The sequence below is a fragment of the Caloenas nicobarica genome, chromosome 11 (genome assembly GCF_036013445.1).
Source record: "Caloenas nicobarica isolate bCalNic1 chromosome 11, bCalNic1.hap1, whole genome shotgun sequence".
Taxonomy (NCBI): Eukaryota; Metazoa; Chordata; class Aves; order Columbiformes; family Columbidae; genus Caloenas; species Caloenas nicobarica.
In genome coordinates, this window is record NC_088255.1 from 5,543,367 (window position 1) to 5,566,769 (window position 23,403).

At 50.1% G+C, this 23,403-nt stretch overlaps 1 protein-coding gene across 1 annotated transcript; it reads left to right on the forward strand.

The window, feature by feature from the left end:
- Positions 1 to 865: 865 nt before the first annotated feature.
- On the forward strand, positions 866 to 8,956 carry DUSP7 (dual specificity phosphatase 7). The gene is made up of 3 exons (XM_065642498.1): positions 866 to 1,477; positions 3,603 to 4,031; positions 6,599 to 8,956. Exons 1-3 carry the CDS (start codon positions 1,066 to 1,068, stop codon positions 6,904 to 6,906), a joined length of 1,149 nt encoding a protein of 382 aa, XP_065498570.1. The 5' UTR covers positions 866 to 1,065; the 3' UTR covers positions 6,907 to 8,956.
- Positions 8,957 to 23,403: the final 14,447 nt, after the last annotated feature.

Here is a 23,403-nt window from a genome sequence, read left to right on the forward strand (position 1 = left end):
CTTATACAAAACCATGTTTTTAATGTCATCCTGCTCATTAAAAAGAGAAAGATCAAATCTATTTTGTAACAGAAACAGTTTATGTGAGGCATGGAGAACTTCTGGTACTGGCGGACTGATTCACATTAGAGGCAGGTAAAAGATGGAAGGAAACCAGAAGGATGCATCCAGTTACTTTCCTGTCTTGAAATTTCAGTATTACAGCACAAACGGTTCACATTTATAGTAGTGGATGCCAGTAGGGAAAATACTCTAAAAATAAATTAGGTTGTACAGATAAAACAATCTATTTTGAGGCTCATTCTGAAAATGAGAGCGAATCTGGAGGCTTAATGAGCCTCAGTCTTATTTTGCAACTGTGCATTGCCGTCAAAGACCGAGGCAGGGCCGGGCATGACCCACTGAGCCGCCGGCCTGTGGACCGTGCCACTCCATCACTTTTTCTTAAACTTTTAGCTGAAACCTGACGCGGGGGGGCACGGGGCCGGTGTCCAGGCGGGCCGGCTCTGCCCCGCAGCGTGGCCGGCTCTGCCCCGCAGCGTGGCCCGGCTCCCGCGGCCCCCGCGCGCCTTCCCGCGCTCGGCCCCCGCGCGGCCCCGCCCCCTTGCCCATATTGGGCTCGCCCGCTTTCCCCCGCCACGCCCCCAGCGCCAATGAGGCGCGGCGGGAGGCGGTGACGCGCGGCGGTGGGCGGGGTCTCCGCGCGGGGGGCGCGCCGCCCGGGGCGTGTGCGCGCTGCCGCTCCGCTCCGCGGCGGGCGGGGCGTGTTGCCGCTCGGCCGGCCCCGCCGCCCGCCCCGCCTCCCGAGGCATGACACGCCGAGCCGCCGGCGAAGCCCCGCTTTAATTGAGGCCGCCGGGATGGGGCGCACCGCGTAGGGCAGAGCGGGGGCCGCCGCGCTCCGGGCCGCAGGCAACGCGAACCCACGGCTGTGCGGAGCGGCGCCGCGTCCGGCACAGCGCAAGCCCACCCCGGCCCGGGGGGGAGCAGCGGAGCGGGGCCGCGTCCGGCCGCCGCGTGGGTGGCCGGTGGGCCGGGCGCTGGCGGCCGCCGCTGCCGAGCCCCATGAAAACGCAGGTCTGGGGGAGCTCCCCGCGGGCGCCCATGGCTGCGGCGATGCCGTGCAAGAGCGCGGAGTGGCTGCAGGAGGAGCTGGAGTCGGGCGGCGGCCGCTCGCTGCTGCTGCTCGACTGCCGCCCCCACGAGCTGTTCGAGAGCTCGCACATCGAGACGGCCATCAACCTGGCCATCCCCGGGCTCATGCTCCGCCGCCTCAAGAAGGGCAACCTGCCCATCCGCTCCATCATCCCCAACCACGAGGACAAGGAGCGCTTCGTCAAGCGCTGCAAGGCCGACACCGTGCTGCTCTACGACGAAGCCACTGCAGACTGGCAGGACGGCGGCGCCGCCACCTCCGTCCTGGGGCTCCTGCTGCAGAAGCTGCGCGACGACGGCTGCAAAGCCTATTACCTAAAAGGTGAGGTGCCCCCCCACCCTTCAGCCCCATCCGGTTTTCGCAGCCCTTGTCCATGTGTCCGTCCTTGCCTCCCAACCCCCAGAAGCATCCCTCGGCCGGAGGTGGCTGGGTTGTTTTGCTTCCTCCCTCCACCCTCCCCCCGCCTGATTTATTTTTATTTTTTTATATATTTCTTTTTCTCCCCTGCATCCCGCTTTAATCCCCCGCACAAAATGGTTGCAGGCTGGAAGTGGCCGGGAGCGCCCCGCTTCTTCCTGCGTCGGCTCCCCGGCAGCGGCGGGAGGGACCCCCCGACCCCGCCGCCGGGGCAGCCCCCCCAGCGCTGCCCTGTCCCAAGCCGACCCCGGCTGGGCACCGCCGCCCCCCCCGAGGCGCCCCTCGCCTCCGCTCCCCGGAGGGGCCTTTCGGGGGCTCCCGGCGCCAGGCTCCTCTCCAGCCCCTCCGGAAGAGATGGACAGATTTCGGGGAGGGCGGGGCGGGGAAAAGAGCACAGCCCCCCCCTCTTTTTTTTTTTTTGTAGAGGAGGATTTTTTTGTCCGTTTTGAAAGATCCCAGCGAGCGTCCGCAGCGGACTGAGCAGAGCCCACAGCTGGGCTGCTGGGACCCTTCCCAGTGCTCCCAGTCCGGTCGCTGGGTGGCGGGTTTGAGGCAGAAATAACAGGAGAGCGGAGGAGGTGGGGGCAGAGCGGTGAAGAAAGTTGCCGCTCGCAGCCCTGTAAATAACACTGCTGCTCATTGGTAGACCCTTTTTGGGTAGCCGGGGGAGCCCCGGTACGGGGTTGGGGTGGCAGGAGGACAGGCAGGTATTTGGGGACCAGCCTGCGGGGCTGCACTGCCTGCACAAGCCTCCTCCAAAGGTAACGGGGGGGAGGAAAGGGGGTCAGCCAGGCCCCAAGTGCAAGGTTTGATCCCACTTTCCCACCCATCCCTGTGCTCCCCACTCGTGCCGGTGGGTGAGTCCCCCACCCCATCCTGATTTGGGGTCCCGATGGGCTCTGTTGCATCTTCGCTTTTTCTCGCTTCTCTCCCTGTTGTCCTCATCCCCAGCAGGAAAAAGGAGCTTTGAAGTTACTCCTAAGCTGTCCCCGATGGGCAGGGGAGGAGCTGAGTCCCTTTCTCTGCCTTTTTTTGGGAGCCTCGGTGGGAAATGTTTCCAATTAAAATTCCAAAATGGCTCCTCGGCACTGTCTGGCAGCGCCGGGGGGAGGAGGAGGATGAGGACGAGCCTTTTTCATGAATGGATATGGCAGGAGCTGTCTGTCCTGCTCAGTGACCCTGCCACAACCGCCGAACCCGCTAACAAAGTTTCCAGGAGGCCTTTCTAATTAAACCATTTGTCAGTGTCAGATACTGATGGCTGAGCTCCGGTTTAATATTGCCTGGAAAGGAGGTAGATCGGTGAGGTTTTTTGGTTCCTTGCCTCTGGCGTCCTTCCCAAACTGTTGAGCTGAGGAGCTGGAGAAAAGGTCTGAGGGACAGACATGATGGGCCCCATTGCTCCTCAAGCCTGCTGTGGTTTGGGTGAAGAACAAACCTGTGACAGCGCTCTGTCACCAAATGTGTTTGTAGTAATAAAATAGGTGTGAGGATTGCTCTTTGGCAAAACTTAAGACCTTTTTTCCTGCTTGAAGGTGAATTATTTTATTGGGTTTTGGTGCCTGGGCTGGGTATGTTGTTGTTCTTGCTTTATCTTTTCAGACACAGATACCTTTGTGCTTCTCTGTCTAGGTGGCACAATAGCTCTTGCCTAAACTGCCCCAGATGCATATTTCTGAGGAGCTAAATGAGGAGAGATTGTCTCTTGCCATTGATTTTATTTTTGGATGTTTGTTTCTTTTGCAAGTGAGATTTGGCCCCTATTTTTCATAAGCAGTGTAGAACTTCGTAAGAGACACTCTTTGGTTTCTCAGGACCTGTTTGCTCAGTAACAGTCTACCCAAGGAAGATGAGGGAGCAGGGAAATGCTTTTCTTGGTGCGAAATTGAAGATACACCAACTTTTTAACTGGCAAAGGCTTGCTAAGCAACATTCACACGTGTTCACTTAGAAGGATTTCCCATTTTGAAGAATAAAACATGGTTTTCTCTCTATCTCTCCCCTTCCCTCTCTCCTTCTCCCTTCCCAGGTGGGTTTAACAAGTTTCAGACTGAATATTCGGAGCACTGCGAGACGAACCTTGACAGCTCCTCGCCCAGCAACTCTCCCCCGGCGTCGGTCCTTGGCCTGGGAGGGCTGCGGATAAGCTCTGACTGCTCGGATGGCGAATCCGACAGGGAACCCAGCAGCGCCACCGAGTCGGATGGGAGCCCCATCCCGAACAATCAGCCTGCCTTTCCAGTCCAGATCCTACCTTACCTGTACCTGGGCTGTGCCAAAGATTCGACCAACTTGGACGTCCTGGGCAAATATGGCATTAAATACATCCTGAATGTGACTCCCAACCTGCCAAACATGTTTGAGCACGATGGAGAGTTCAAGTACAAGCAGATCCCCATCTCAGATCACTGGAGCCAGAACCTCTCGCAGTTCTTTCCCGAGGCCATTGCTTTCATTGGTAGGTAGTTGGCAGAACATCCCTTTTCGTACTCACTGCTTGGGAATGTGGCAAGCCGCTTCCCAGGGCTTGTTGCTCGTCTCTGGCCTCACCTCTCTGGGACACAGCATCAGCACTAGCTTAGCAGCTGGGCGTCACGCTGCCAAGGTGACGCTTCTGGTGCGTGTCACCCAGGCTGGGTTCAGGAAGGTTTCCCCTTCCGAAATTCGTCCCCCTTGCAGCACCTCAGCTGGGTTACCTGCAAGTGGCAGGACTGGCCCCGCGGGCCCCGGCCCTGCTGTGTCTTGCCCTTGTATGGGGATTCGCACTTGTGTGAAATGGCTGAACCCAGGCGGTGGGAGCTCCTCCACCTGATATGCTCGGAGGAACGAGTGTTGATGGGAGTTCCATTAACGTGACTGTTGCCAGCAATTCCTTAGCCCCAAGTGCGGTTAAAATCTAGGGAGAGGGGGAATGTTTTCTTTTCCTGAGGGGATTTGCTAGTCTTGTTGTGATCCCGCTGTAAGTTGCCCTAGCATAACTAACTCCTTGTATGGATACTTCTCCTAAGGTAAGTGTCAACACAATGAGTTAGTGATTATAATTACACTGCAGAGCTCAGCTGGAAAAACTGCTGTGCAGACAGCCCCAAGACAGCTCTGGCTGGACGTGGGGAGGGGCGCAGTGGGTAGATCTCTTCTCCCAGGCTGGTGTTGACTTTGAAAATTGCTTCTTATTCTGTGAGAAGTGGCTGTCGGACTGAATAGGGATGTACACTTCCAGCATGACCTGTGCTGCCTGCTGGTGACGGTCGTTAGTCTAATCAGTTCTGATTTATGGGGGCTGACTGGCACAGGGAGTCATTACCACCGTTAACTATAAAAACCTTCAAGTCCGGTTAAAAACATTGGTGTAGGCAAAGGCGAAGGGGACCTTTACCTTCAGACTGAAATCTGCACAGCCCATTTCCATGCTGCTTTGTTGTCTCCCATTTTGGACCCTGCTGCATGCGCTTTCTCGCCGTGCTGTGATACCTGAAACAGGGCAGAGCAGTGGCAGGTCCTTGTCTGCTTTTCAGCTGTCGGAAACCCTGGTTCCTATGCGCTCTCCTTTGCCCCCAGCTTCTGTCCTCTAGTGACGCAACCGTGGTCAGAAGCAGCTGCTTCAGTGTGGCAGCAGGGATGTGTCTGATGTCCCATCCGTGCTTCCCGCACAGAGTGCGGTGTTAAACATCAGGGGTGAGGTGCGGGGTCCCTGCTGGCATGTGGCATTTGTGATCTGTCTGCTCCAGTCAGACAATGTCCCTGTGAACAGAGCACCGTGCTTGTGCTTTCCAGTTAATGACCGGAAATGGAGGATTACCTCACTCGAAAATCGAACACCAAGAAATGCGGTGCAGGTCAGATGAAAGGCAAAAACGTCTCAGAAAAACGTTGCACGGAGAGAAACTGGGGGAGGGCTGGGTATGCTAGGGGGTGATTGCCTGCTGTACTGGAAATTCTTGCCTGGTTTTGGAGGCTGGGGCAGAAAACCTGTTGTGGCTTGGGTCTGGGTTTTGCTTTTTGCCTGCGTCGTCTTTGCCCTCCTCTGCGCTTGTGGTGCCAGAGTGTCTCTTACCTCCAGCTTGGCCTGAGGATCTTCTTTCTCCTGCCACCTTCTCTCTCCCCGCCAAGCTCTCAGTTGAATGACTGACTTCAAATGGGGCTGCCCAGAAGTAAGCAGCACTGGGTACTTGCATGTATTCAGTGCTCTCAGCAGCATGTCCCTGCTTCAGCACTAAGATGTCAATTCATAAAGGGATCACGCTGTTCCGGCTGTGCGAGAGACAATGAGTGTGTGTGTGCTTTTCAATTGGTGGCAAGGGAGGGGAAATTTTGTCGCTGTTCTCTCGCCATTTTTTGGTCCAGCCTGCATTCCTGCTCCCTGCTACCATTCATCCTGAGAGTCTCTTCCAACACAAGCGCTTGTTTGTAGTGAAGTGCATTTCTGTCGATCCTAAAGAACAATTTAACAATAAGGGAAGTTTCTGCACTTCAGACTCTGCTTAAATTGGCTTTGACTACATTCAGATAACTTTCTAGTGAGAGGAGGACAAGAACAGCGTAAGAGAACAGCTTGTATGGTACTGGGCTGTGGCCTCACATCACGTGCGCAGCCTTCCCCAGGTAGCTGGTGTTGAGGTGGGTCGCTATGCCTGACCATCGGCATCTCCCTGGAGCTTTTGTCTCCAGCTCCACCTGCCTTTTGTGGGTTACTCTATTTCTCTGTTTGAATAGAAGGTATCGATGCTCCCGAGACAAGGGATGTGTTGCCAGGCTCGATTAATACTTCTCAAGCACGCGAGTGTTTGGCCTTGCTGTGCGGAACAGGGACGTGCAGCTTCGCCGTGTAGTGGGGATATCTCAGGAGCCCTTTGGGGAGAGATGTGGAGGTCGAAGGGACATGAGATGGTGTCACTAGGAGCAGGGGATCCAGTTCTGGCAGTCGTCCTGGTCCTGGGAGCCTGCAGCTGCCACCTGGCCCTGCTCCAAAGCTGTGCATTTTTGGTGCAGAATAATAGACACCCCCTTCCCCTTGTCTTGTTTCAGATGAGGCCCGTTCCAAGAAGTGTGGGATCCTCGTTCACTGCCTCGCTGGCATCAGCCGCTCTGTAACAGTCACCGTCGCCTACTTGATGCAAAAACTCAACTTGTCCCTGAATGATGCCTATGACTTTGTGAAAAGGAAAAAATCCAACATTTCCCCAAACTTTAACTTCATGGGCCAACTCCTGGACTTTGAGAGGACTCTGGGACTCAACAGCCCTTGCGACAACCGCTCGCCCAGTGAACAGCTCTACTTCACCACCCCCACCAACCACAACCTCTTTCAGCTGAACACTCTGGAGTCCACATGAAGGGGAATCCACCTGGTCGGGAACTCGAGCATTGAATCGCTTCTCTTGAGCATTTCAACTCTTACAAAAATATCTGTCTTGCCAGGCAGCTCTGGAACAACTCGCTTCTCTGGGCAGAGGTGCCTGATCGCTGCTTTAAGAAGGCTAATGCTGATCATTAGTATCCTGATCAAAGTGGTTTGAAGAGGTAGTCTTTTTACAGGGGGTTATTTAATACGGGCGATGTTACAGCGTTTTGAACGCAGCTGTTACCGGCAATAACCGCTTTCCTGGGTGCATTGGGACTGTCAGAACACGCACACATGTGAAGAGCTACCAGGGGTTAGCTTGCTGTGGAAAGCGAGGAGATTTATGCACTTGGAAACCTTGAACAAAAGGTGTTGGGCCAAGACTGTTTTAAAACCCAAGTTTACTTTTTTTCTTGATTTTAAAAAAAGAAAAGGTAGATATTACTCGAGCTTTGGGTTCAAACTCTTTTTAAATATGTAAGTTCCTGACTGTTTGTACAGACGAGGTTGCAAAACCAGTATTTTATTCTGTTTCTTGTTTGATCATTTATTATTTTTTTTAATCAAATGTTTATATTGACCAAATGCATTTTGCACACTTTGTGAAGCCTTGGTATGTCCTGGCATATTACTGGGTACTCCAGAGAGAGATACATGCTGCTGCTGTTGTTGTTAGCATCTGGTAGGAAGCTTTGTTCTGTGTGAAGGCCAGTTGGGCTTAAACGCAACCCCTTCACCACTCCTGCACTCACAATCACAACCTCTGCACTGATTCAGCCAAGGTGACTAAGCCGCAAGCTTTTTTCTTTTTTTTTTTAATGCCACCCCTTCCAAAAATACTGTTTGCTATTGCCAGAGGTAAAACTCTTGTAGCCTCCAGAGTTAGCAGAAGCATGTCTGAGCCCAGCTTTGTTCTTTGCTGCCTGTTGACTGACTCAATGTCATCCAGCTGGCCCGAAACCATTCCAGCTTCCCGCGTACGGAAGGTAGCGGCAATGTTGGCGTTTCTTGTGCACACTTGATCCTTTCCCACGTGTGCGGGGTGGAGGGGGAACACGGCGAGCGCCTGGAGCACAGCGAGGATTGCGTAGCGGGATGGGACTGGATCGTCACGCGTGGAGCGTGTGAGCGGAGGGAAGAGATGTGGAAGTGGTGAGAAGAGTGTTGTAACAGAATTTTTTTATATATATATATGAATATATATATTAACTGGCAAATTCTGCAATGATTGGAGCTTTCAACAGAGGTTCTGATTTTTCTTTTTTTTTTCCTTCTTCTTTTGAATAACTTTATGCCGTGCCTTCTATTCTGAGAAGACTTGTTGGTATTTCTGGCTAGTGTTTGGCAAATACCTTATACCAAGCCGGGAGGGGAGGAAGTGGTAATAATTTCTGGGAGGAGGGCAGAACGGATTTGGAGATTTCTTTATTGGCTGCAATGTAGTCCCTCCTTTCTCCCCCCCTCCCTGTCCACTTTAACTCTCCTGTAACTGAAAAGAAAAAAAAAAAAAGCCACGGATTTTTCTAAATATCCAGTTTTTTGTACTTTTTTCAATAAAAAGAAAAAAATGATAAAAAAAACTCCATCTGGAGGAATGTTTGATGCTGTCATATCCTGAAACCGTTCTTTTTGTTAAAGATGTTACCAGAATGTTGGAATGAGCTTCTCTTTCTTGTTTTCTGGTTGTTTTTTGTTTGTTTGTTGGGTTTTGTTTGCAACAATGTTGGGATCGTGGGTCATTGGAAGGGAGAATGGGCGTAAGTATGGTTGTGAGTGAGAAAACTGAGAATATCTTAATTGCATCTTACCTCATGGAGGAATTAATTTTTTTCAGGGATTTTTTTGACAGTGCATCTGTATTGCATTACAGCTAAGCTGGTTTGTAAAGGCTTCCTGTGCTGTTAGTGGTCTTTCTTCTTTAAAGAAAAAAAAAAAAGATGCATCTTCTGATTAGTACAAATGAGAGCTTGTTAGTGAGGAATGGTTCTGCTTTCTGAGTTATGAAGGAAAATTAGTGACCCTATATATTCTGATCCAATATTGGGACTTTGTTTATATTGCAAATAAATATTATTTTTTCTTTAAAAATGATGTTTGTGTCAGATGCTTGTCTAGCCTCTGCCCATATAAGGGCACGCTGCTCTTATCCGTTTTTTTTTATGGTTGATTAGTATTCTTCTGTGACCATGAAGAGCATTTGCTGGGCAGTGTTCAAGTGTGGTGTTTGGTTTCATGCACAGCTTAATTTTTAAGACCTGTGGTAAAATGGAGAAGGGGAGGTGGGATAGCAAGGAGAGGGATATGGGGTATTGGATAAACTGGAGAACAAAGAACAGCTTGAGAATGGGACCAGCTTTGACCCCAGCCATTCCTCTGCACTGAAAATAAATAGATAAGCTAAAGACACCTTTGTTCGCTGTTTAAGTGGGGCCTACAGAAGCATGGCCAGGCCTTGCCTACCACTGTAGTGACAGCAGACATTATTTCAGTAGGAAAGCAAGAAGTTGTGGCCTTGGGGGTAGCCACCTGACGGCTTCTGGGTGTCACAGAGAGCAGAACCCCCCTCCTGCACCCTCAGGTGGGGCCGAGCCCCGGCTGTAGTGTCACACCCGGGCTGTGCTGTCCCCCTGTGCTCCCTGGCCGTGGGGGCAATAGGTTTGTGGGAAACCCGGAGGAGCTGATGAGGATGCTTTAGGGTGAAACGTGGCTCCAAGTGTATGAGTGCAGCCCAGCTAAGGGAGCTGTGGTCCCCACGCCTCTGCTGGTAGCTAGGCAGGGCTGAGCCAGAGTGGGTCCCCCCGCTGCCCCCTTGTTTCAACCGAAATGGCAAGAAATTAAATTATTATCTATTCAATCATCAATTCCTCAAAGTCAGCGTGTGCGTCATGGTGTTCTACTCCTAGGGCCCAAGCACCAAAGATACCTTGTTTCATGCCAGAAGTTGCTCTGGCTGATGGATGCAGAGTCTGTTGCAGAGCAGGGGGGGCAGGCAGAGGCTGAAGCAGGAGCCAAGGGATAGCGTGTGTGTGAGAATTTGTTTGTTTACTCCTTGACTACATGATGGAAATCTATATATTGATTTAGAGGCCTGTTAGTGGCTCAACAAATGAAAATCTACCTAGTATGCAGGGAAAAGAAAACCTTTAGGTTTTTGCCTGTAATTACATGGTAGAGTAGCTAGCTCTTGAGGAAGACCTGAAACCATGCTGGAGGCTGGCTGTGCACCGGAGGAGTGCAGAGCAGCTTGTCAGGTGTACGGCTGTATTTGCTTCTGTCTAATTTCCTCTTATGATTTTCTGCTAAGGTGTGGAATAGGCTATTAGCAGTTAGTCTTAGCTCTGTAAGTACACTTGCGTGGTAGCTGAGATGTGGCTGGCTGGAACCACACAGCTGCTATTTGCAACAGCCTGGGTGAAATTGCTGGTGTGCAGGCAGCTCCCTCGGGGTACCCAATCCTGGGAGATGCAAGTCTGCTGTGAGCATCCCGCCACTGCTGCATTCAAAAGCCCTATTGCAAATGGAAGGAGATAGCTTGTCTGAAAACCATCCTGCCACCTGCAAGTGTTCTTTCCTCTAGGACCCAAAGGAGCCTTTTCCAAGCTTCCTGGCCTTGACAGCAGGGAGCAGCCAGACTGGCTGGTCCTCAGCCATCAGTATTTTACAAATGTCTTGCACTGTGCTCCTTGGCTGGGAGGGGTTTCCTTGGAGACCTGATGTCCTGCAATTTCCCAGGGAGACAAGGACTGACATCAGGAAAGGGGCAATGCTGGAGAAATAATTACAGAGAAAAAAAAGAGCGTGGGGTTTGTCTACACTCCCCTGCAGAGGCAGGCACGAGCACTAGCTGAGCGTAGGAGCATGGGCTGAGTGAGAAAGCTGGTTATGTTCAGACCGGTGGAATTTGGCAAGGAGATACTGCTTCCCACACACAGCAGGGAGAAGCTCCTCGGTTAACCCATTAATTCCAGATAAGTTGCTTGTAAGATGCTCTGTGGGCTCTGCTCTACAAAACCAGGTAATCTGCTTGGGCACAGAGAACTGCTGACCCTGAGTTTTCACTTGTGATGCCACAAGCCCTCAGGCGATATGATTGGGAATTTTTATATATATATATATTTTTTTTTTTTTTAATAGGTCTTACCCCTCTGATTTGAACAGTTAGAGGGACCACAGGTCCCAGGTGCTTTCAAAAAGTTTCTCCTTCTATTTCAAGTCATGGCAGAAGCACAAAGGTCTGAACACAGGTAGAGCTAAACTTCTGCAGCTCCCTACCAGTGAGCCCAGATAGCTGATTTTCAACCTTTCCAGCAGCCCTCTGCACAGCACATCCCAGCCTGCATCCCTCCGTGCTGCCTGGCAGAGCCTGGCTGCCCACCCCGGCTAGAGAGGCAAGGGCAGCAGGTATGTCCTGAATATGAGGGTGACTGTTTGGCATCTCGTGAAACAGGAGAGCGAAGAGCAGCTTCCCAAGGCAGTGCAGTGAAGATTACTTGTGGTCGCAGACAATGATAGAGGGACAACACAAAGGCAGGGGAGATGACCTCCAAACAGTTACAGAAGGGAAGACTGAAGGGGTGGTGGAGGCAGCATCAGGAGCCCAACAAGCAGGACATGAGCTCGGGGAAGGGGCTTTGGGGTTATTTGTAGCTTTCTTTTACACCTCTTCTAGGCCCTTATTTCTTGGTGTGGCATCAAACACACCTCTGAGCATGATGCAAGTCAACCTGTGCAGCTCTGAACTTGCCTGCTGTTGTGTCACCCAAAGATGCACGTGGGAAACCAGACTCTTCCTGCCACCATCTGAATTTGGCTGCTCACATTTCCAAGGTAACCAGGTTATTTGTGGGTTGTTGTTTTCTTTTTTTATCCCTTATGTGAGCAAATCGGGCTATTTGCGGTGTTGCAAGGGCATGTAAATAGTTCAGCTAATCAACACATCCCTGTATTTACAGCTGACTGGCACAGGCCGTGATAGTCATGCTCTGGGCTTCTCAGAAAGTGTGTGAAAGTGGGTTTTCATCTGGATTGTTGTGCCATTCGCTCCTGTACTTCCTCAAATCTTTCTCTCTTAATGATGTTTGAGGTCAGAGTGCTGGTCTGGCTAAATGTAACTTGGGCTGAGAAGGCAGGTGAGGAAATGTTCAGCAGGCAGGGAGAGCAGCTCGTGGGAATCCCATCCAGCCTCCATGTCCTGTTCCTTCAAGTTCCTCTATTAAACCTGCAAAGTTCCCCTTTCTCGTGGCGTTGTCTTTTGACCTTCTTTGCTGTGTCACCCAGCGGTATGGGCCTGAAGGATGGGCCACAGCAAGGCCACCCCATGGTGCCATGGCCCAGGTGGGAGCTTTGGGTAGGAGACACCGCCACGAGAGTGTGGCACGGGGACAACGGCTGTGCTGTGTGCTGGCCGTTGTGCTCTGGAGGCTCGCTGTGCCGGGGACGGGGGCAAGCGGGTGCTGAGGGCCACTGTGCCCAGCCAGGCGGTGTGGGGTCCTGGCCGCCAGCCGCGGCTCAGCTAGTGACATGGCGATGATGCAGCAAATGTGCCTCTTTCCCAGGGGCCGTGCTCAGGTGTAAACGGCTGTTTGTGTCACACCTGCGTGGGGGCTGCTTTAAGTGGGCGGGAAGCCGTGAAGCGGGGCGCAGTGCGGCGCGGGGGCTCAGGGCGGCGCTGTCCAGAAGGCGGGAAGGGCAGCCATGTTGCGTCCCTTGCTCCAGAGCAACGCTCCTTCCTGCCATGGCCGCGCTGCCTGCGGGGCTGCACCAGCCCCCTAGCCCGGGCCGGCGGGGCTTGGCCGGGCGGGAGGTCACCTCGGTGAGAGCCGTTTCCTTTTTCTGGCCTGGCTGTGTCGTTGCTCTCACCTTTTCGTCTCCAAAACACCTGAGGAGCTGCGGTGGCACCTGAGGGAACCCAGACTGGTGGCTTGGGAAGACCTGAAAGACTCATGGCCATCATGAGTGTGACCTGTGGTCACGGAGGAACAGCAAGACAGCTGGGTCCTGCGAAGGAGTCGCAGGAGGATGAACAGCCCAGGGGAAGAAGGCCCTGTGTGGCTGGCAGCAGTGGACCCCTCAGCCCGTGATGGCAGCAGAGCCCCCAGCAGCCATGATGGTCAGAGACAGTGAACTGCTGCCATAGAACTGTGAGTTACTGGTGCCCCGGGCTCCTCCCTGACGCCTCCGTGCTGCCCCACTCAACTGTGTCGTGATTGTGGTTTTTAGGTTGGGAGCTGGGTCAGGGCGGAAGCTGCGGTTCAGCTTTGGCTCAGTCGAGGGTTGAGGATTAATTAAAGGTTGGGAACTAATCGCACATCAGGTGCAGACACCCGGGCTGGCTGTACAGCCCCGGCCTGCTGGTGCCCAGCTGCTGTGGGCCGTGCGGACCCTGCAGCGCTGGGGCAACATGGACCCTTCTCCCCTGCCTGGTGTCAGGAGAGACCACCAGCCCTCCCTGGCCTTCATTTGTCCCTTCCGGTTGTTTGTGCTCACAGCTGAACTAGCATTTGCTCTGCATTGTACTTAATTGCTTTCCCTGGTTTCTCCACTGCTTTCTGTTTGTTTGGGTCGTTGGGATTTGAGGTGCTCTCATCCGGCAGCTGCTTCTGCAAAGCTGTGGTCATTCTGCAGGAGAACGGAGTTCCTACCAGAGACGTTGGGCCATCTTGGAAATGGTGACTGGCTGGGCCATGGGGACACTTGGGGGGATGTGTGATACTTCTGTGCTGTTCAGTGGTGCAAGTGATTCAAGAGCATGTCGGACCTTAAAAAGTATCTAGTGAGGGAACGAAGTATGAATGGAGGAAGGGGAATCCAGATGGATTTATTTATTTTCCTACTTTCTTTCCCTGAAGAAACACCTGGCTTATGTAAAGCCACTTGCTGGGCTTCTCACTGCTTTATTTTGAAAGTCTCTGCATTCAGGCACTCTGCTCTTCTCATCTCTCATTGCTGCCTGAAGGGCAGATTCTTCATGATTTGGGGGTTTTACTTTTATGAAGTTTACTCCTTGTTTCTGATCTGTGTTTTTTTTCTTCGCTTTCTTTTTTTTTTAAGGACTGCTCTAGTTTGGCTCATGGTTTTGCCTTGTTTTCTTCTGAGAGGTAAATTTTTGTGATAAAACCTGCATAAAGCAGGAGGGAGCAGACTGGTGTGTTGGTGAGACCCTGGTCACTGATGCAGTGTTACTGAAAACCCTGTGCCAGCAAGAAGCTGAGCTCTGAGGTTTGGTAGCAGCTGCGACACCCTGGAAGCACAACATCTGTGTGGGAGATTCTGAACTGAAATGTATATGAGGGGATGCAGTGAGAGGGGTTGTGACTGGATTTGGGGTAAGCATTCTCCTTCCTTTCCCCAGTGTGGTTCTGAATTGGACCTGTCGTTTTACCGTGCAATCCTGGCAGCTCAGTACCCAGTGGAAAATTTACAGCTCTGCTCCAGTGATACAGTTTGGTTCTTATTCTAAATTTGCTGCTTCCTCTCCTCGGATGGCTGATTCCCTGCTGCTTGGAGCAGGCGGTGCTCCAGGCAGGACTGCATCTCCAAGAACCAAGCAGGATCTTCTCGAAGCCATGCAAAGCAGGATGCTGGATGCAAGTTTGAGAGGATTGAGGATGCTGAGCCTGCAGAAAGCTGCCTTCTCCTCCAGCAGAACAAGGAACAGCTCTGCCGTCCGTTCCATGTCCTCTCTGCCATTCATCACCTTCCCTCTGCCCCCATTCAGGCTGTTGCCTTCGAATGATCCTGCACAAGAGGTTCAAGCAGGCTCCTGCATGTCTTGGCCTTGCATCCAATTGGCAGAAAGCTGAGAGAGATATGTTTGGGAAAGTCTTGTGGGTTTTTTTTTGTCTTATTAACCTTATTTTTTTTTCTTTTTTTAACAAGAAGCTTCACTATTCATTCATTCCCCAAATAGCTTTCCCTCTCATTGGACAACATCTTCCTGCTAGGACAGTCCAAGCCTGTTCTGACAAGCGGCTTATCTGCCTCGCAGCTCTGACTGCTTCCTCTGTCTCTCCTTTGTGTGGGAAGTGTTTTGTCTTTCCAAACTTCTGCTGACTTCAGTGGGAGCTAGCTTGTGCCCAAACATGCACTGATAGTGTGGTTCAGTGCCGAAATTTGCTGCTGATTTTTATTTATATCTGTGCAGCATGTTGGCTTTTTTTTTTTTTTTTCCAAAGAGAAGGACTTAAGTGATTCGGAGAGGGGCAGGAGGGTTGTTATTGAAAGTTAGTGAAGCAGAGGTTCTCCGCTGACCCTGTCTGCCTCCATCCAGCAAGTCCTGCAGCAGAACTTGCTGAAGGCACTGGTGTTGAGGGGTGTCATGCTGATGGGAGTCCAAATAAAGGGCTGAACTGCACAAAAACTGTGTCTGAAAAAGCTTGGAGCAGCCAGCTTGTTGCTTTCCTGTGTTGCCAGTTGCTCAGGCAGTTTTAGAGAAATTTCCAGTCTAGTTTTAAATCTGGTAAAAGCAGAGAGAAGTGTGTGTGTGCCTGTAGTGAGGTTTACAAATGTCAGTATTTTTAATAAAACCAATCCAGTCATGTTTGAAGCTGCAATTTGCCAGTGCGCCTTCCCAGTACAGAATCAGTGCTTGTGCTGAGATAGTTTCCAGTCACCATGGTGGGACTGGCACTTGCTATCTGTGGCTGGAATGAGCAGTAGCCAGGAAAGCCCCATCTTGTCCCCAATCCATGCTCCTCTTAGAGTATCTGTATCAGTCTGGTCCCTGCAGCCTCATCCCCCAGCCTGGGCTCACCAGGCCCCTCTCAGATAGGAAGGGAGAGGACAGATCCTCTTAGGAGCGGGACATCCATCCTGTGAAGAGCACTTCTGAATCGTATGTGCTGGCTGCCCTGGGAAATGGTGAGACCTTGCAGCTGGTGTTGGTTGGCTACCAAGAGATGAAGCACTTGGCCTAGGAGATGGGACTGGTGGTGAGTTGCACGCAATAACTTGTTCCCTGCCTCAGTGTTAAAATCAATCTCTGATCTCTGGCAGTTCAGAATAACTCCCAGATGCTGCTGTCCTGAAGTATCAATAATTATGAATGAAACTCAAGAAAACTAACCATCATCCAGAATCTCCAAAGCTTCTGTGAGCCTGTTCCTTGTGGAGATACGTTTGGTTTTGTCTGTGGAGTTCTTCACTTTTCTTCCTGAGCTGTGGGATCCTTCCTGCTGGCCATGTGATGCCACCACATGTCCAGTGCTACTGCCTGTGCAGCGGAGGCCCAGGGATGTTTGTAGGTCAGGGATGACAGATACTCGGCAGGGCTCATAGGTACTATTATTTAATTGCGTTCCAACAGCAGCGAAAGCTGTACCAAGAGTAATAAACAAATTATAATCTACATTATGACAAATGCCACCCACTCATTACCTGTCTTTAACCACTCTCATTGCTACCAAGTCTTTGTGGGAACTAATCTTGCTGCCGAGTGTCTGACTTGTTCATTTAATGCCATTATCTGAAGCAATCGGCCGCTCCTTGTGAAAGAAGAGGAAGGTGCTTTTCCTGAGGCTTGTTCTCTGGGTGCTGAAACACGGGCAGCTCTGGGGTGGAGGAGGCTGAAGGAGCAATATGCAAAAGCATGGTGTGGCAGGGAGGTGAAGACTGAGATCCACAGGGACAATCTCGGCGGGAGGGCTGGGTGGCAGCATGGAAGATTGTCACTAGCAGGAAAAGGCTATGCTCTGTTCGGCTCCCAAGAATTGAGGAATAGGATCCAGTGAAGGGATGTTAGGAAGAGCTATGTTGTTTTTTTCTCTCCAGATGTTTTCCAGGGTTTGGGAGCAAGCTGGTTTGCTGAGTAATGACAGTTCCCTTTGTGGCTGCTCCAAGCCCATGGCATTGCAGGAGGAAATCCTGGTGGTGTTTCTATGGGGACCTGTTCAAGCTCCCCCCAGGAAAAAGGAACTGAGCTCCAGTAATTTCTGGCAGTGGTCTGGCATAGCTGGAGTTCAGCAGAGCCAAGGATGCACGCTCAGCCTCCTTGGTGCCTGGCTGCTGCCGCTACATTATGTCTGTCTGTACCAAATGTTGCGACTGCTCTATGCCTGGGGTGCAGCTCTTCTCCTTTTCTTGCAGACACAACCAGGAGCACCCTTGGGGGACATTTTTGAGGCAAGCTGAGAAGTAGGGCTGAGAGAACAGATGGAGAAAATAGATCTTTTTCAAGTTAGTCCATGGCTGGCTGGACCCTGGCCAGCCAGTGGTCCTGTTGTGCTCTCAGGGCTTCAGGACATCTGATGGGGGTCTTTAATGGGTAAATAATAAGCTCAAAGATGGGAAACGAAGACTGAGAGGTGAAGGGCCAGCTGTCCAATAGAGACTTGACATCAGTCGAATGCAACAAGGCCCTGTCAAAGGCCAGAGCTGTTGAATGTATCTGTTGATGATAAAGAGGAGTAAGTGGCAGATGATCAGACTTGCTGCTGAATATTCAGAGCAACAAAACCCAAAAGCTGTACCAAATAGCTGTAGGAAGTCCTCACCATGTGAAGTGTTGAGGTAGGAGCATATGATACTAAGAAAAGCAAAGCGATCCAGGAGGAAAAGGGAGCCATCTCAATCTAAAATGCAGTGCAGTGAGCTCAAAACAGGATGCTGTCACTTGAGAGAGAGATCTCAGGAGGGCAATGGACTGGGTTATAGGAGAAAAGCTTGATTCTGAGTATGGTCAAAAAAAACCCCAAACCAATTGACTTCTAGGAAAAGAGCTGACAACAAACTCTGTAAGTGCATTGTATGAATCTGTGGTGAACAAAAGTGTTTCTGTAGGTTTGTAGGAGACTGGAGTAACTAATGCAAGGAAGATCCAGTGAGTGCTTTTGAATATCAATACATAGCCTCTTGTTAAGAAGGTTATGAAGCTGCAAATAGCTGGAGCTTGGGAAAGTGTTTGTAATGAAACATAGCCATGTGCTTGGCCTGTTTTTACACTCTTCCCTATGTGCTGCTCTCAAGTACCATTGAAGACAGGACACAGAGCAGGATGAAGCTTGATCTAACCACAGTTAGTGGCTCTGATTCCTCTGCTTTTCCAAGAAGATGCTGTCCTGGAGTAAGCCATGTGATTGTGTGTGTGTGGAGCTTTTATGGAGGCTGGAGATACTGCACTCTCTGATCAGTAAACTTCCGAAGTGCATGGCTGGAGGAGAAAACTCTGCTATCAAAGGGACATTGCAATGTAGTCTAGGACAGCCAAAGCAGGGAGAAGGCTTTGTACCAACAGAAATGTCTTATTCTTCACCAGCACCAGTCACTCTGAAATGAACAGATTCCGTAGGTGATGGAAAGCCATTGCCTGGGTCAACAAACCTGCCTCTTGTCTCCTCTGAGGAATGTTTGGGCAAGAAACCAACTCCAAAGGATTTGCTTTCTTCTACCCATCCTCTCTCATCGCTTCTTAAGTACTGTCCTGGTTAGGAGGAACCAGATGACATGGAAGTAGCTGGATGGGCCAGGGAGACTCATCCTGCCCTCAAAGCCCCCGTGCGCTAATTTAACCCACACCACAGTGGGGCGAGACAGTGTGTGGGAGTGTGAGACATGTTCCTAATGTTCCTGTTGATCAAATGGCCCTCTGAGTCTCCTGATCTGCTGTGGTGATAAGTCATAAAAAGGACTCTCTCTTCATCCTCATTATCCTCTCTTGGTGCTTCCTGCCCACATACACTAGATATTTCCTATCAACAGGGAGTAACTTCTATGGAAGATAGGATCAGATTCCCAGGAACCAGACTGTAGTAAGAGTGAAGGAAGAATGAGGAAACTGTCCTAATTTGAGGCTAATCTTATAAATACAGGGCTGCATACAGACAATAGGAAGCCAAATGCCAGGAGAGCTTTAGCATTCAGTTAGGGAAGGATCATCTTTTGCCAGGAGTAGCCTTAATTGTAATTTACGATGTGGTAAAGTTGCTGTTTGATCTGGGCTTCAGCAGAGGGGAAGAGACAGATTCTGTTTTGTGTCGCCAGGGGAGGAGTAGCCTGAGAAAGTAAGACGGAAAAGTACCTTTAAAAGCATTTTTTGTCATTTGTTTACTGATTCAAGCTGCAGTGCATGGATGGAGTGTTTTATTTCTCAGTTTTGATCTGGATAAAGCACTAAATAAGGGGAAAAGATCTGTGTGATTTTTCCTGAAGCAGACATGCTAATATACCTATCAGGTGTTTAATGTTGCCCGGCATTGCTGAAAATGCAGAAAACCACAAATCTTTTCTTCCAGCGTAAGTGGGTTGGTGGGGTGGGGTGTTTCTTCCCCCTGCCTAGACCCACAGCTGGAGCCTGTACTGGTCAGAGACTTGGCATGTCCCTCATACTCACCTTTTATGTGGGCTGGATGGAGCGTGCTGAAGCTGTTTGTGCTGAGGAGTTCTCTACAAACAGTTGCTTTTATGAACCTTTTTAGACAACCTGTTAAAATGGAGAGTTGCCTCCTGTCTGTCCCTGTCCTGTCCACATCACAGCACCATGCAGAGAGCCCGTGATTCCTCTCTGCATTTCACCTGCGAGTGGGGTGAGAGCATGTGCACGTTTGTGAGAAATGAATTGCCTTTACATGAATCGCCTTAACTGCATATTCATGTGCAGCTGGTATTCCAGTATGGTCCCATAACCATACAAGTGACTACAATGCAACAAGGTGTGGACACTGGTTGTTCATCCCCACCCTGAAGGTGATGTCGCAAGTTCCTGGAAAATACCGTCACGTCCTTGCGGGTTTGGACTAGTTTGGCTTTTTACTCCCTGTCCTGCTCACAGGTGCTTGGTGGTGGTGTTGGTGTTTGCTGTTTTATTTATTGGGGGATCAGCTTGGCGCTTTTCACTGCATCTTCCTTCAGAACTTCACAGGCCTTGTCTTGGAACAAGTTCGTGAAGCTATAGTGATGTACAAAACCCCTGCTGCTTCCTATAAACTTTCTGTCTGTTTTAGGTAGTCCAGCTTGGACAGGAGATCTCACCAGGCTTGGCCTAAGATGAGTGATACAGTAGTTGCCTGTCCCAGGCTTCCTGTATGAGTTAGGGCAAGGCCTTTCAGGCATCCATAGGCCATCCATGTCTTAGTTTCCCACTCGCTATAGGTTCTGGCTCTCTCAGGATAGTTGATAGATGCCTGAATGTCAGCAGAAGAGTCATGCCATGTGGACTTCCATTCCTTCCCCAGGTGGTCGTCTTTGTTGTTTCCTCTTTACCATAGCAGGCTATGTCTTCTAAGGGTTGTATTTTATTATAAACAGTGCACAGTTTGGCTCTGGTGGCTGGTTTGTTCTGTTTGTTTGTTTGTTTTTTCTTGTTGTGGTATGTTTTTTGTTGGTGATGTTGGGTTTTTTTATATATTTTTTTTTTCTTTTAGGAAAGACTGATGCATTTGGGCTCTGTTTAAGACAAACTCTGTCAGGGATCAGGGCTGGCTCAGGGGACATACACAGTGGTGTGGACACACCAGAGTCTCCTTTGTGCTAAGTTTACTTTGAGAAAAGGTTGCTAAGTAGTGCCTACGGGCTGTCGGTGCAGCTGCATAGTGAACAGAGTGCTTGTAATTGCTTTTGCTATCTTCAGGGATGTGCTTCCAGCGAGTCACAACGTCACAACACCTGGTAACGTGTTTGTAACATCTATTAACCTTGTAATTTTTTAAGTGGAGCTTTAATCCTGCCTGGTTGCCAGTCAGGTCTGGAAACACCGACTGTGGCACTCCATCGTCTCTTCTAAAATGCTATGCCCAGTCACTGAGCTCACTGGATTTCGCTGCCTTTGCTCTCTTCTCTGTGCCTGATGCTCCACTTCTTTGCACAGGTCGAACCCTGTCCTTCTCTACCAGTTTTCTCCCCGAGCCCTTCTGTAGTGTGGGTGTCTGAATGTTGCTCCTTTGCTAACCTGGTGCTGCTGTGTGATATTTTCCCCGTTGCTGATGACAGGTGTCGTGCAGTGAAGAGCTGGGAGGCTGAAGGCATCAGCATTCCTGCCAAGCCCCGAGTGGCCTGGTGGGGCACTGGGGTTTGGGAAGGTGGAAAGACTGGAGCGAGAGTTTGCCGCTGCAGCAAGGCTTGCTGCAGAAAGAAGACAGGTACAAGAATGCTTGTTTTATGTGTGCTGTTGGGATTTGATCTGCTGCAGGAAGGCACACACCAGCCACAGGGTGCTCAGCCAGACAGGAGATGGATGGAAGGGGATGTCCTATGCAGGCTGTGAGCAGACCCTGGGCTGAGCCACTAACAGAAGGTTGGTGGCAGAGCAGGGATTGAGCCCTGAGCTTTTAAAAAGCCGACTTTCACCAGAACCTCATGGCCCAGCATTCTTCTCCAAGGCCTCATCTAAGCATAGGTGTAAGGTGTCATGCCAGAGTACCCAGCTCCTAGGGTCCTGATCTGTAGCCATCCCCACCTGGGAAGGTGTCCCCTGGAGAAATGCAGGCAGCAGCATCCTGCCATGTAGGAAGCCCTGAAGAAGACAAGGCTTGGCCAGGAGTACGTGCAGAGCACATGGGAGGATCTTGGGGTGGGGTGTCAGGACAGGCTCTGGGGCAGCCCAGGTAAATGCATTTCACAGCACTGGGAGGGACTGGTGTTCAGTGGGCAGGGCAGTGTGGATGCTCCATACCAAACTCTTGCTTGTCTCCTTTCTCCTTAGGGCATTCTTCTTTCATTAAACTTGCTACCAGGGCAGCTTTGGTGTAAGTAACCAGTTTCCTAAAAGTGGAGGCCTTTCTGGAGTGAGCACCCAGTCTTGGGGTTTGGGTGAACTGCCCTGTTCAGAAGAGCAGGGTGGGAAAAACGGGGAATTTTGTTGTGTGCTCCATTATCAGTGACTGTGGACAAGAATGCAAAGCAACAAACAATGCCAAAGAGCTGAGAGCCAGTTTTAATTGCCAGTCGTCAGATACTCCTGGTGAGCAGAGCAAAGCTTTGAATGGAGAGCACAACCTACCTCTAGTCTGTATGTCTTCCTCCTTCCTGGCTCTAAATGCGACTTCAGGTGCGCGGCTCCAAAATAAGCAGTGAGAGCCAGTTTATGGTGGGTGCCGTCTTTTGCCTTCCACTTTTTCCGTACCCCAGTCAGCAGGGCTGCCATGCCAGGCAGCAGCACCCCTGTGGCACGGCTGTCGTGTGAAATAACAAGCTGGCAAGTCCTGACTCCTTATTTATATTTTAGTGAAGGTTTTTATCATGTTTCCTGCAGACACAGACTGAGAGGAATGGGTGGTTCTGCTGTTGGCATGGCTTTCTGATAAAGGCCAATGGCTTTTAGCAAGCCTCACAGCTCTTGAGTTGCTATTTGGTCTCAGTATATCCCCTTTTGCTGCTTCACGTGACCATTTCTGCTGTGCCTGCTGGAAAACAGGTGTCTTCTTTGCAAGGGTTTTTAAAGAAATCGCTTAGCTTGTTTACTTTTCAGATTTATAACCCTTATTCTCTTTTCTTATTCTTCCTCTGCCCCAGAAACCTTTTCTTTACCTTCACCAAGTAAGGGGAATCTGTAATTTGTTAATCGAAACTGCTTCTTGCTTTGCATGGAAAAAAAATGCAAACTAAGACTGCAACACAATGGAAGCGTAAACAGGGAAACATACAAAAAAGGCTTCATTTTGGAGAGATGTTCCCTTAAGAATGCAAAACCCTCTAGGCCTGGAAAGTCTGTGAGTCAAGTATCAATTGGTGTGATCTACCAGAAAAGGAAATGTTTAACTTCTTTATTTGCGTCCAGTAGAACTCAATGAAGCCTTCAGGGAAATAAAACAACCGAGAAGGATTCAAAGGGAAACAGCACACAGGGCTTCTGGCTGTGTGTGCAGTGCTTTTTAGGAGTTTCATGGGAATGTTAATAGTTTATTCTCAGCAGTGTCTGTGGAATGAGAGTTTGTAATTTGGAAACTTTTTGCATGACTTTCAAATTTAAAATAAAAGAGAAATCTGGCCTAGATTTTAAAAGGTGCTATGGAAGTTCCCCCCAAACAAGTGGTGAGGTCGCCCATAAACAGTGTCTAGGAAACCAGGTCCCTTAAGGCTGTCTCCACTTAGAATCCAAACTTCATAGGAGATTTAGATGATCTTACGCTTGAAAGTCATCATGTCATTTGGGCAACCAAAGGAATAATTTGTGAATTATCTATTAGCTGAAGGGTATTCACATAAACTATACACTGAGTGATTGAACATAATGAGTAAAGTCATCAAAACTAAAGTCTGTTCATGAGTAATTTGTGAACTGACAAAGGAGCGAAATCATTTGATGAGCATTTGGTTCCAAGCTGTACACCTAGCTCTAGTGTCTAGCTGTGAAAGACCAAAATGTTTAGTTAAGCTCAGTATAGATGGTTTATGAAGATCAGGTCTATTTTTTTTTATTATTGCTTTATTTGGAAAAGACTTCAGAAGTCTTTGGAGTGCCTTTTTTTTTCTTTTTTAACCCCTTTTGGCAGGATGTTACAGGTCAGAGCCAGACAGTTGTCCTCTCTGCAGCTGGTCAGACAGTTAACAAGCGGTTTGC